This window comes from Lissotriton vulgaris, chromosome 1_1, assembly GCF_964263255.1.
Source record: "Lissotriton vulgaris chromosome 1_1, aLisVul1.2, whole genome shotgun sequence".
NCBI lineage: Eukaryota > Metazoa > Chordata > Amphibia > Caudata > Salamandridae > Lissotriton > Lissotriton vulgaris.
In genome coordinates, this window is record NC_141685.1 from 1,904,084,418 (window position 1) to 1,904,097,643 (window position 13,226).

Here is a 13,226-nt window from a genome sequence, read left to right on the forward strand (position 1 = left end):
AAATGGCGTAGGTGTTGTTCCCAGCTGTCGCTGTAGATGACTATGTCATCTAAGTACGCCCCGGCAAAGTTGGCATGGGGTCGTAAGACCAAGTTCATAGCCCTTTGAAATGTCGCCGGGGCCCCATGGAGCCCGAAGGGCATCACTTTGAATTGAAACAAACCCTCAGGGGTTGAAAATGCAGTTTTAGGTTTGTCTTCCGGCTTTAAAGGGATCTGCCAGTACCCTTTGCACAAGTCAAGGGTACTGATATATTTAGCTTTGCCTATCCGTTCCACCATCTCGTCCACTCGAGGCAGGGGATAGGAGTCGAAAGCCGAGATTTTATTCACCTCCCTGAAATCTATGCAGAAACGGGTGGAGCCATCAGGTTTGGGTACTAACACGATGGGGGAATTCCAACTGCTGTTAGAAGGTTCGATTATACCCATCTTCAACATTTGGTTGGTCTCTTCTTTTATAACTGTTCGGCGTGCTTCAGGGATCCGGTAGGGCCTTTGTCGCACGATTTTCCCTGCTTCTGTGTGGATTGCGTGTTCCACTATGGTGGAGTGTCCGGGTAGGGAAGAAAACACTGCTTGGACCGAGGACAAGGCCCGTTTAAGGTCCTGTTTGTTGGTTTCAGGGAGGTCAGGGTCTATACAGCCCTCAAAGGGCAGAGAGAGTGAACCTGTCAGGACAGGGAGGGGTCCCTCCCACTTCTTTAACAGATTGACGTGGTAGATCTGGGTGACACCTCGGTGAGCATCCAACTCCAGTTCATAGGTGACGGGAGTCACTTGTCTCAAGATAGGGAAGGGGCCCTGCCAATGTCCCAGCAGTTTATGGTCGGAGGAAGGCAGGAGTAACAACACCAGGTCTCCTGGGTTGAAAGAACGGGCCTTAGTTCCTTTATTATACTGCTGTTTTTGAGTGACCTGCGAAGCTGTCAGATTCTGCCGCACTATTTCTCGGATCTGGGTCAGGTGGGTTCGGAGGTTATCAACATACTCTGGGAGAGGGCGGGTCCGGTCTGGCTCAGCTTCCCATGCCTCGCGAGCCATGTCTAACAGGGTCCTCGGGGCACGTCCATATAGCAATTCATATGGGGAATACCCGGTGCTGCTTTGTACTTTGCACCGAATGGCGAAGAGGGCGAGGGGAAGCATCTCCTCCCACCTTTTACTTTCCAGGCCCAGGAGCTTTTTCAGGGTAGCTTTTAGGGTGGCGTTATATCTCTCCACCAACCCGTCTGTCTGGGGGTGATAGGCCGAAGTCCTTATCTGTTTGATACCCAAAGTGGCGCATACTTGACGCATGAGGGAGGACACAAAAGGTGTACCCTGATCGGTGAGGATCTCACGAGGGAATCCTACCCTACTGAAGATGGAGATAAGGGCTTTAGCGATGTTTTGTGTAGTGGGCTGCTTCAAAGGGATGGCCTCCGGGAACCTGGTGGCGTAATCTACTAACACCAGGGCGTACCTACAACCCGTCCTAGAGGGTAACAGGGGTCCTATCAGGTCCATACCCACTCGGGAAAAAGGGACATCAATAAGAGGAAGGGGTTGGAGAGGCACTCGGGGGGGTCGATACCGGCTGTTTCTCTGGCATACCGGACACTCCCTACAGTATTGTTTGATTTGGCCATGGACACCCGGCCAGTAGAACTTTTCGAGAATAGTTTGGCCGGTTTTTAGATCACTGAAATGTCCTCCCAGCAAATGACTGTGGGCCAGGTATAGGACTTTGTCCCTAAACAATCCGGGGATAACTAACTGTGTGGGTTCCTGGGGCCCCCCTTTTCTATAGAGGAGTCCATGTTTGCGAAAGAAGTAAGGACCTACGTGCAGTGGGTCCTCATTGTCCAGGGCACGATTCCAGGCTTCCTGTAATACGGGATCCTCTTGCTGGGCAGCTCGGAATTCGCGGTCCGCTTCCCAAGGATGATCGTCGACATGAGCAGGGAATGCACCTGTAAATGTTCTCTTTTCTCTTTTCTTTTGGGTCTTAGTTTTTCCTGGTTTTGAGGGAGAGTCCGTGGTCGGAGATCCATGGGGAAACGGGGCCTCCGCCCACCATTTCTTTAGGGAGTCTGTAGTGTCTTTCAGGAGGTGGGGAAGACCGCTATAGTCGCTGCCTAATATGGCTTGTTCAGGGAGATTAGGAACCAGCCCTACTGTTAACAGGCTACCCATATCTGCGTTTTGTTGTACCCTTACTTGGGCCGTTGGATAGCTCTTGGTGTCGCCGTGAACACATTTTATAGCGACAGTCCCAGTATGGGGTCCGACAGGGTGGGGTAGTTCCTGGGGTCTTAGGACGCTATGCCTACACCCCGTGTCCGCCAAGGCCATCATACGGTGTCCGTCAATTCTCACGGGGCAGCGGAAAGGTGGTGGGGTGACTTCGTTGGTGAGGCAAACATAGTTCCGTGCCATCCCTATGTCCATAGGCTCCTCCTTTTGAGGACACACCCGGGCTATGTGTCCGTATCCTCCACAGTGATAGCACTGGGGACCGGGTGGGGGAGGTCGAGGCAGAACTGGATATGGCATCAGGGGAGCGGGTTCCGGTCTTCTGACCGGGGTTGGTGGTCTTTGGGGCCGTGAGTGGTTGCCATGTGAAATGCGCGGATGTTGTTCTTCTTTGACCCGTTGGGACTCTTGGGCTCTATTGTAGGCACTGGCTATTTCCACCGCGCTGTCTAAAGTCAGGCGGGCGTGTTGTCTCACCCATTTCTGGGTGGCTGGATGAAGAGATGCCAGGTACTGTTCCAAATATAACTTTGCAAGGATCTCTTCCTTCGTGGCGGTGGCCGGTTTTAGCCATCTGTTTGCCAAGTCCTGTATCCGAAATGAGAGAGCACGCGGCGTTTCTTGGGGGCCCTCTTTGGCCTGGCGCAAACGAACCCTGTACGTTTCGTCGTCGATTCCCAGTCTCTCAAGAATGCAGGTTTTGACGTCTTGGTAGGGGGTTACTCCCTGGATATTGGCCTGCTGATAGGCGGCCTGTAGTTCACCTGTTAACAGCGGACCAAGATAGTGGCTCCAGCGATCGGCAGGCCATGCAGCAGCCTGCGCCAAGCGCTCAAAATTTGTGAAAAAATAGTCGGGGTCTTCCCCCGACACATATTTTTGGAGGACCACTGAAGGTAAGGATGTGGTGGGCCTTTGTTGCCCCATGACAGTGGTCAGTTTCTCGAGGGCTTGGTCCTGAGCAGTCCCCTGTCCTTTAAGGACATCGTGGAGTTGGCCACGGTCATCCTCGGCGGTCTTGAGGAACCGCTCCATCATTTTTCCAAGTACCTCCTGGCTCTCCGCTAGCTGTTTAACCGCGGCCTCCATGCTTCCGGCAGATCCCACTTCTGACACCACCTGTGGAGTTGTGGGTTGGGCGGACCGGAATAACAGGCTGGGAGGCCGGATGTAGTGAGCTATGGTTTCGGATTTTATTCAGAAGTAAGGCAAACAGTAGTGTTCCACAGAGGTATAGGGGAGGAAGTCCGGAGAGAAACGTTGTAACGGGTGGGTTCTGTTGTAGGGATGATGTCTTGTCCGGGTACTCTGTAGGTTGTTGTCATCAGATGAAGGTCGGGTGATGGGTCTCCTCGGAGATAAGAGAGAGAACAAAAATGGGGTTAGTCCAGTCCGATGAGGACTATCGAGTACTGTCACCTTCACCGGGAGTGAGTTGGCCAGGAAAGGAAACGTGTGGGAGGGGAGGTGGGAAAGGTAGAGGGAGGATAAGGTCAATTGCAAGCGGGAGGGGTATCGTGGTTGGGGTGTCCGGGTCAGTGCAAGGATATTGATATATACAAGGTGCTCGTGATCCTTTATCGATACGGGCAGTGCAGGGTGCTCGTGACGCTCTATATACAGGCTTTACAGGTATTTACACTATATTTACACAGGGACACGGAGAAAGGATAGAGTGTACTCACGTGCCCCGCCGCAACTCTCATCCGAGTTGCGGCCGCTCTCCAGCCACCTCCGGAGGTCGCCACCAGTCCTCCGACCACAGGTCTTCTTCTTCCTCCTCCTCTCCGCTTTCCGCCTTCTCTACGATCTCCTCTCCTCTTCCGCTCTCCGTCGGGGGTTCCGCGCCGTTCGCTTTCTCCTGCCACGAGTCCGCTGGGCTGAACGAGGTCTTGACTGCTCTCCCGACTTTTCTATGTTCCTGGTGGAGCGTAGTTGACGCACTTCCGCTTCCGGATGGTTCGGGTTCCGGGTCACCAGTAGGGACTTCACTTCCGGTTTCCGGTTTGTCGGGTTCCGGGTCGGCAATGGTTAGCGGATCCTGTGGGTGAAGAGAGGAAGTCCGATGACCTAGGGATGCTGTTTGTGCCGGCGTGGGGGTGGGAGACCCCTGTCGGTTCCGCCCTTCTGATGAGGTAGGGACCCCTGATTTTCCACATAGCCCTACAAGAAACCCACCTGAAAAAGTGAAGAGCAGTGCCTAAAACATAAAGCCTACCCACTAACTTTTCACTCCTCGGCAACCACTAATCAGAATGGGGTGGCCCTCCTTTTTCACTCCTCGTTTCACTTTCACCAACATTCCACTAAAGCAGACAAAGCAGGGAGACTCGAGGGAAAGACCATGTACTGACACCACAGTCTAAACACCCAAAACAGGGCAATTGGACTTACTCTTTAAATTTTTAATGACGCTGGAGAGTTTCGCCACGAGGTATAATCCTACTAGGAGACTTCAATTTAATATTGGACCCAATGCTTGACACAACTTAACCGCACAGATCAGCAGGAGGGATCTTCAGCAAATCGCTTAAGGCTTCCCTACAACGTATCGGTCTGATAGACTCATGGAGGGGCTTTCACCCCATGATACTATTCATTTTTTTCCCACCCCCATAGAACTTATTCCAGGATTGACCATTTTTTAATCAGTCAATCACTTTATTATTGGATCTAAGGGACCCACTTTCACCCGATATGCCTCTCAGATCATGCCCCCCTCGAGATAGTGTTTAAATGGCCGGCCCCAAGCTTGAACCATGTTAGGTGGTACTTTTCCATTTTCCTAAGCAGAGACAGACTCCTTCGGGATGAGCTGAGGAGATCGATTAAAGAATACTTCGACATGTACGATCCCAGAGTTACATCTCATGTGAATAATTGGGATGCCTTCAAGGCAGTCATAAGAGGCAAACGCATTGCCTTGGCCTCCACAATAAAAAACCAGCAGAAGGGGGAGAGACTCCTACTGGAGAGGGAACTGCAGAGGGCCAAAAAAGGTTCCGCCGGTGCAGACCCTGCGGGGGGTTACATCACTAAAGGGGACGCTTCAGGCCATATACACCAATAGGGCAGAAAAGACCATTTTATGCCTACAGGCCAGAGATTACAAAGGGGGAAATACCATAGGCGCATCAGCTCAGGGCAAAACAAGAAAAAGAGTATGTTACACAAATAGTGGATGCTGCTGGCATCTCCCATTTTAATGAAGAGGGAAAAGTGAACACCTTCAGGAATTTTTATTGCACTCTTTATACTGCTGATGCCTTATTGCCCCAGGACCAGGTAGAGGACCATGAGGCCCTGGACCTCCCGCAGGTTTCCCCCACTATCAACGAGGAACTCAGTAAACCTATCTCAATAGGAGAGGTTCAAAAGGTGATAGATGCGTTTAAAGCGCAGAAAGCCCCTGGCCCCGATGGGCTAAATGCTCAATTCTTTTGAACATTTGCACCTAAGTTAACTCGTCACCTGGCCACGGTCTTAAGTGACATAGTTGTCACACAACAGGTATCCACTACCATGGGGGAGGCTCTAATCAGCATAATTCCTAAAGAAGAAAAGGTCCCAAATCCTGCGCCTCTCATATCGACCTATAGCACTTCTAAATCTGAATGCTAAACTTTACTCCAAAATACAGGGCAGTCGCCTAGAAAATGTGCTACCTGCACTAATTCATCCAGAACAATCCGGGTTCAACCACTAAGCCACGATAACCTACGTAGAATCCTATTCATAATAGAGAAAGTGCAGAAAAAACAAATCCCGGCAGCCCTCCTCTCATTAGACGCGGAGAAGGCTTTCGATCGCGACAACTGGTCCTTTTTAAATCAGACGCTGAGTCGATTTAGGTTTAGTGAAACCTTTATAGGAATTGTGTGGGCCAATTATAATTCGCCCAGATCTCGAATCCTGGTAAACGGGGCAGCCTTGGACTCCTTTCAACTTTTGCGAGGCACAAGGCAGGGATGTCCCCTCTCCCCCATGCTTTTTGCCCTCTGCATTGAGCCACTGGCGGAGCGGATAAGGACAAACCAATATATTCGAGGAGTAACGTTTGGCACTGATGAACATTAAATTTCCCTATTTTTGGACGATGTTCTGCTCCCCATTTCCGACCCACTGATCTCACTGCCGGCTATCCAAGCTGAACTTAGCTCCTTGAAAGAGTCTCGGGATTCAAAGTAAACCTATCTAAATCCTTTCTACTCAATTTGACACTGTCCTGGGAAGTTATGGCTGAGATCGAGGAGACTTTCCCCCTCTGCTGTGTACGTAAAGAAATCACATACATGGGCATTTGAATTACCCCCCAAATAACATACCTTATTAAAGCTAACTTCCCTACCTTGCTGCAGCAGCCTAAGTCTGACTTTAACAGATGGGGATCAGCATTCATCTCATGGATAGGCAGAATAAATGCTGTCAAGAGGAATATCCTCCCCCGCATACTTTATCTTTTTTAGGGCCTTCCGTTCCCAGACAATAGATAGCGGACAGGTGGTTGCCTCATGATATCTGACCTCTACAAGAGGGGAGAACTACTTTCCTTTGTAGAGTGTGTAGGGCTGTTTAAGTTGCCACCCACAGAAGACTATCATTATTTGCAGCTCCAACATTTAGTGCAACATCCTCAGGTGTGGCTGGCCACGACCAGAGACCTGCTCCCAATTGAGATTTGCACAATCAGGTACTACAACTAAGGGCTGCATAATCACTCTTGTACTCCCTTATCCTGGCAGTGAGCCCCGAGTTGGCTCCACGACACCGAACATTTTGGGACACTATCTTTACCACCCCTTTAGGGGAAAAACAATGGGGCTCCCTGTACAAGGACATTACCAAATACAATTGCTTTATGTTTTTAACCCCTTGTGTGCTGATGACAGAACCGCTCCGTCATCAGCTGCGGTGGCGCTGTGCTGATGACGGAGCGTTTCCGTCATGGCCCGCCCGCCGCGAATTCCGCGCCTGCGCTGAGCGTCCTATTGAGTGGGCGGGGCCATGACGAAACCGCTCCGTCATAAGCACAGCGCAACCGACGCTGGTGACGGAGCGGTTCCGTCACCAGCATGCGCCCGCCGCTCTTCCGCCCTGCCCCCTTAGCACTGCGGCGGAATAGCCGCCGCAGTGAAGGGGTTAAGAGAAGCCCATTAAAAAATTATGTATAAATGGTATCTTCATCCAAATAAACTGAACAAAATATTCGCTAACACTTCATATAAATGCTGGAGCGGCTGTGGGATGCTCGGACACTTCCGTCATATCTGTTGGGACTGCCCCTCTATTCAACCGTTTTGAAAAGAAATACTCTCCCAAATAAAACTGATCCTGGGTTACCAAATCCCAGACACCATCGAACACACTCTACTGGGGATACCAGATTTCAGTCTGAAATACAAAACACAAGGGTATCGCTCCATTATGTGGCTATGCCTGGGAGCAACCAAAATGGCAATAGCTGCAGCTTGGAAAAGACAGGTGGGCCCTTCCCTCCCGCAATGGCATGCGAGACTCTGGCCGCCGCTGGCTCTCAAATGAATGACGGACATAGTGGAAGACCAACGGAAGGGGTTTGACTATATCTGGACTCCTTTGCTGGGATACTTATCAGAGGGTCTGCCCCTGTTTGCTTGTGATCCGTCCACCTCTTTCAAGTATACCAGACCAGATGTCATCTTTGGCTCTTAGTGCAGTGGGGGCCTCCTGAACCCCATGACACTTCTGGCGGGATCACCGCACTGCCCCATCAGGAAGCAATGTGTGAGGCCCTTGGGCATGCCAGGCCCGTGAGGCGACTGCCGCCCCCGACCACCCCCAGTCCCCGGCTAGATTTTTAACAAGTCACCATGATATGGTTTTAGTGTTTGTTTTGTTTTGTTTTGAATTTATGTGCCCTATAAGGGTGCTAGAGCACTAATCATAGTTACATCCTGAAAGTATGCAAGCTCTGTATTTGCAGCCTCGCCATGACAGGATTAACATAGGAGGGACATGATCGAAGGGAATTAAGTTATGCTGGGACCTTGTGAACATGCTGCGTATTCTTTCCGATATCTCTACATCTTGATTTAAGAACTGTGCTCGGTGCAGCTGCAATTATTGTGTTATTATGAAGGACAATTGATTCCAGTTTGTTCCTTTTTGTGACACACGTTCTTGCTTTGTGGAACAAAAGGCTCATGTCTGTGGTTGCTGAAAGATCAAGGTGAACCAGAAAAGAATATCTGAGTAATGTGATTACTAATTGGATATCCAGCCGCACAGCCTTGACCCTGCATGAACTTTCACAGCCTGCTTACAGTACTGACACGTCTCCCTCAAAGTGAATCTGTCGTCATGGAGCACTTTAAAACCCACAATTGCCTTTTTTTTCCACTAGAGCATGTGTGGAACTCGCAGATTAACCTTTCTTCCAACTCTTTCCAGCTCTGATCTTTGAATGTGGGATGTGTGTGTGCCATAGGGCTCAGAATACACACATCTGACCGTCTCAAACCTTTGCGGGCATGGCCTCTGGGATGGTCTCACTAACGATTTCAGCAACCAAAAGTATGTCTCCCTTCAAGAATGGATGGCCAACATACAAGAAGTTATATTTTCAATATTGTTCTATTTTAGGTTGACGTTTTTGCCACTGTTTTTTTCATTGGTCTTTTTTTATTTCATATTTACTGCCTTTATTTAAATAGCATTTTTCATATTTTTTGTTTTATAGTTAAATATGCTATGATTGTTTACGTCATTTTTCTTTAGCGGTATACGTGTTTGGTTGCATTGGTAAACATAACATCAGACATTTTCTTCAGGTAATTGCTTTTCTGCTTAGACCATGCTCCTAAATGTTAGCCAAGATTATCCTGTTCTCTTCTATTTGAGCACTGTAGTGGCTTGAGAACAACTCTCCTCCTCTGACCTTCCTCCCTCTTGCACTTTCATTTTCTACATTTAAACACATTTGTCTGGTAATACAGATTTTTTAAGGGAATGAGTGATTTCGAAAATATCTTTCTGTATTACGTTTGATTCATCTATTTGATAATAATAAAACATCGTCTTTGTTTTTACAATAGTGTTTGGACTCTTGTCTAGAACTTATTTAGTTTGCTATGGAGTGATATTTATTACATTCTCTTTAGAGTTTTATGAGGTCAACCATTTTTGGTGTGAATTATACCATATTAGATAAACAGATTATCTTTGATATTCCTTTAAGAAAACATAATTTCTTTTGCTACTATAGGTGACCGATATGATGCTTCAAGACAAGAAGTATCCTGCTTGGGGGACATCTGCCAGAGCATTTTGGATAAAAGGACACACAAGGATCATTTTATTCTGGTAGGTTTTTATGGAAATCTATAACTTTCCAGTGCACGCTGAAGGAAACTAGACAACATTTACGTATCTGCGTGTAACATGCAATTCTATACAGTTTGTTAAAGTATATATAAGTATAATTGTTTTTAATGAGTAAAAATCATACAGAAGTACCTTGGAAAACTGTGTAAACTTTTTTACAATAATATTATATTTTTGTTTTTATAAAGGGCTTAAGGCCAGATGTACAAAGGATTTTAGTGTTCGCAAGTCCTCTATTTGGTAAATCGCAGGGTTTGCAAACTCTAAAGCTCTTTTTCAAATGTATTAAATCCATTTAACGATTCAGTAATGCTTTTCCAAATCATTAAATAGGTTTATGAAACCTTACCGAATCGGTATTTGGAAAGGGCATGTTTAGGATGTCCTTCGAAATACCAATTCCATATGGTTTTTTATTAATGTCTTGCAAGCGAAATCCGATAACATAAATTTTTAGCGACACCTCAAAGAGGGTGGTAACTAATCCACAAACAGGAAGAGGTCCCCAGGGAATCCCTTTCTCTTTTTGAATGTTGAAAAAAATATTTTTCAGGTTTAAGCAGTGACTCTTAGGACCACTGTTTACTCTTAAAAAATGTTTATTAAACTTGTCTTTTTTTAAACATATCCCGTTTTCCCTTTAAGGAAAATGTGGTGCATTAAAACATTTTTTTTTTATTTAAAAGCAATTACAGATATGGCTAGTGGTCTGCTGAACCCACCAGGCCATCATCTCTGTATGGCAGTGAATCATAGCGGGCCACTGTTTGCAACCTACCTAATTGATTTTAATGCGATCAGTTGAATTTTGGCATACTAAGATTCAGTAGTTTGGTTTGTAAAATACCAACACATTCAGTGAAAGTTGATTCATAAACTCCAATCACTTTCACTGAATATATTGCACAAACATGTGGACCTAAATTCGGCATATTTCCTTTGGAGAAGTGTGGCTCAGGGGTTAGAGGCGGCAGACCCGGAAGCTGAGATCGGTCCTGGACCAGGGTTCAATTCCCCGCCTCGGCGGGTCTTGGGCTCAAAAATTCCACGGACTCGATAATTCTCGTTCCGATGCCTACTCGACTCACGGGTTCACACTCTGCGACTCTGGGCAATAGCTTGCTTAATCTCCACTACGGCCCCTTGCGGCGGGATGCCTGGCTTTCACCTTGTGGATACCCTTCTGGGGTTATCTCACAGGGGAATACCAGGACGGGTTCCCAAGGCAAGCGCCTTGATGCCTTCGGGTGATACGTGCGCTATATAAATCGCAATACATTTACATTTACATATGTGCTATGACTAACAGTCATTATTAGCACCAAATTGATTTGTATTCAATTCATCAATCCCAAGAGGATGAATGGCTAATATAGCCGGCTTATGAAAGAGTGACCTTTGATTGGCATCCCAAGTCAACAGCGAGTGCTGAACTCCCTTAGCCATGTTGCTGGATTCAGAAGTAGATATGTAATATTTCTAGGGGTCTCTCAAATGAAGAGAACAAAACTTTGGTGCATGAAAAATGCTAGGCGTGGTTTAACCCCTTGCATTCGGACGCGATTCTGCTCCTGTGCGGCAAAATCGCAAATGGGCGGGTTTATGACTTCCCCTAGCCGTCATCAGCACACGAGCGACTTAGTGCATGACGGACGGGGGGCGTCATCCGCATGCAAGGGGTTAAATCGTGATATGGGTAAATATATTTGTTTTACTGTTTTTGTTTTTAAAAGAGATTGTATTTTTCATTTTAACAAAAGAATGATGTTTTTCAATGTATACTTTAGTGTCCCAAATTCTATATATTATGGCAGTCTATTGTACGTAAGGTGTAAACCACCATAATTAATCAAACTCAAAAGAGGCAGTCTGCCCCTTCTAGTTTGGCCTTGAATATGACAGATGCGCCACCTCCCTGGACCACACATCTCTGGTTTATGCCAAGCCATATGCTCATGCCCTGCTCATGGTCCACATTGCTGCCTGAGAATGCAATTTTGAGTATTCTACAAAACACCCTAGAGTGCCATTTAGGTGAAGTCATAATTCTGCCTAGACTGTGCAATTTTGAGCAGGCGGTACCCTGATCATCAGCAGGTAGGTCTAAGGCCCTAGAGGTAGGTACATAAAGTTAATTATTATAGTTTATTTTCAGATCGTGAGTACCTAATATGTCAGCTTTACATGAGTAGCGTAGAGCATATGGACAAAGTGGAATGTGCATCCAAATGAAGATCAAGAAGTCTTTGCGGTCCATCAACTCATTCCAGTCTTTTGCAGGGGAGGAGTGGGTTGGTCCACACCAGTTATCTAGTTACCCCTGAACAAATGAGCATGATGTAGTCTGTGCCAAATGGACAATCAGCCATTCCTCAAAGTTCATTATTTCCTCAGCTTCCTGCATGGAGGAGGGCCCTGTTGTCACATGGTGAGCAGGACTGAGTTGTGAATCTACCCTTTTGCAGCTATCCAATCATGCCAAAATCCTGAAAGTATGAGAGTCCACACCTGAGCTAGGAATACCATTTCGAGTGGAGTCTGTATCCCTGTAGGACTTTTTGATGTTGTGGATGTTTGCACCCTGATAGCTGAAATGCCAGTGCATACTTTATGGGAAGTTACAGACTGTATTGATCAAATGTTATCCTAACTCCACCTTCTCTCCCTTATATGTTGCACAACGCTTTTCTGTGTACTATTTAATATCACAAATCCACTCCCATTTTAATGATTCACATTCTGAAAATGTTTGTGAGACACCTGCAACAACTTGCTGGGGATTAGGTTTTCAAGGAAGAATGATTTTCTTTTTGATTAGTAACTAAGGCAGTTACTTAGCTGTGTAACTTCTTGTTGCAGAAATCACATTTCCAAAGCAATACTCATTTGGTATATCTTCATCCTGTGATATTGATATTTTATGCAAATCACACAGATCCATGCTGTAGCTATCAAATGAGAGTGATGTGGTTTGCATATATGTTTGCAGTTCTGTTGGAGTGGTTACACAGCTAGGTTGCATTTTAAAGGACAGCCCTCCTTTACTCTGGAGATGTCAGACATACCATTTATGCAGTGGCATAGCTAGACATACTGACGCCAGGAGTGGCTCCTAAGTTTGAAGCCTTGGTGCAGGTAAGAGTAGGGGGGCAGCCAAAGGACAACTTGTTCCCGCCTCCTCAACCCCCCCTAGCTACGCCACTGCATTCATGAACACAATTTGAATTACAACACTAATCCAAATATTCTTTGAACAAAAGAATTAGCATTTAGGTCTTATGGGGGCAACATTTTAGATGGTTGCTGTAGCAGTGTATTCACCATTCAGATTTCAATCTTCTACTGGTAATTCTCCCCACCAACTACCTTATATTCTTCCAAACCCTGTCAAATTGCTTTTATACCTCCTGGAGCAGTTGGATAATGTTTCCTCTGCACCTTCTTTACATCCTCTGCTGCCCTCTTAGGGAAAATCACACCAACCCCTACCTCTCCTCTTGAGAGTTACCCAACTCCCTCATGCCAATCTCTAATGCATGGGTACTTCCAAGGGGGCCACAACGTACTCTATGTAGCTTCCCTATGGCCACATTGATGCCAACAGGGAGAGGGTCGGGGTATTGAAAG

General features: G+C 46.8%; 1 protein-coding gene across 1 annotated transcript in view; it reads left to right on the forward strand.

Moving 5' to 3' along the window:
- TMEM117 (transmembrane protein 117) overlaps positions 1-13,226 on the forward strand; it is a 2,083,068-nt gene that overhangs the window by 1,337,758 nt on the left and 732,084 nt on the right. The window contains exon 5 of the mRNA XM_086938367.1: positions 9,481-9,578. Within this exon, the coding sequence (XP_086794493.1) occupies positions 9,481-9,578 (98 nt within the window). The remainder of the gene's footprint in view (positions 1-9,480; positions 9,579-13,226) is intronic.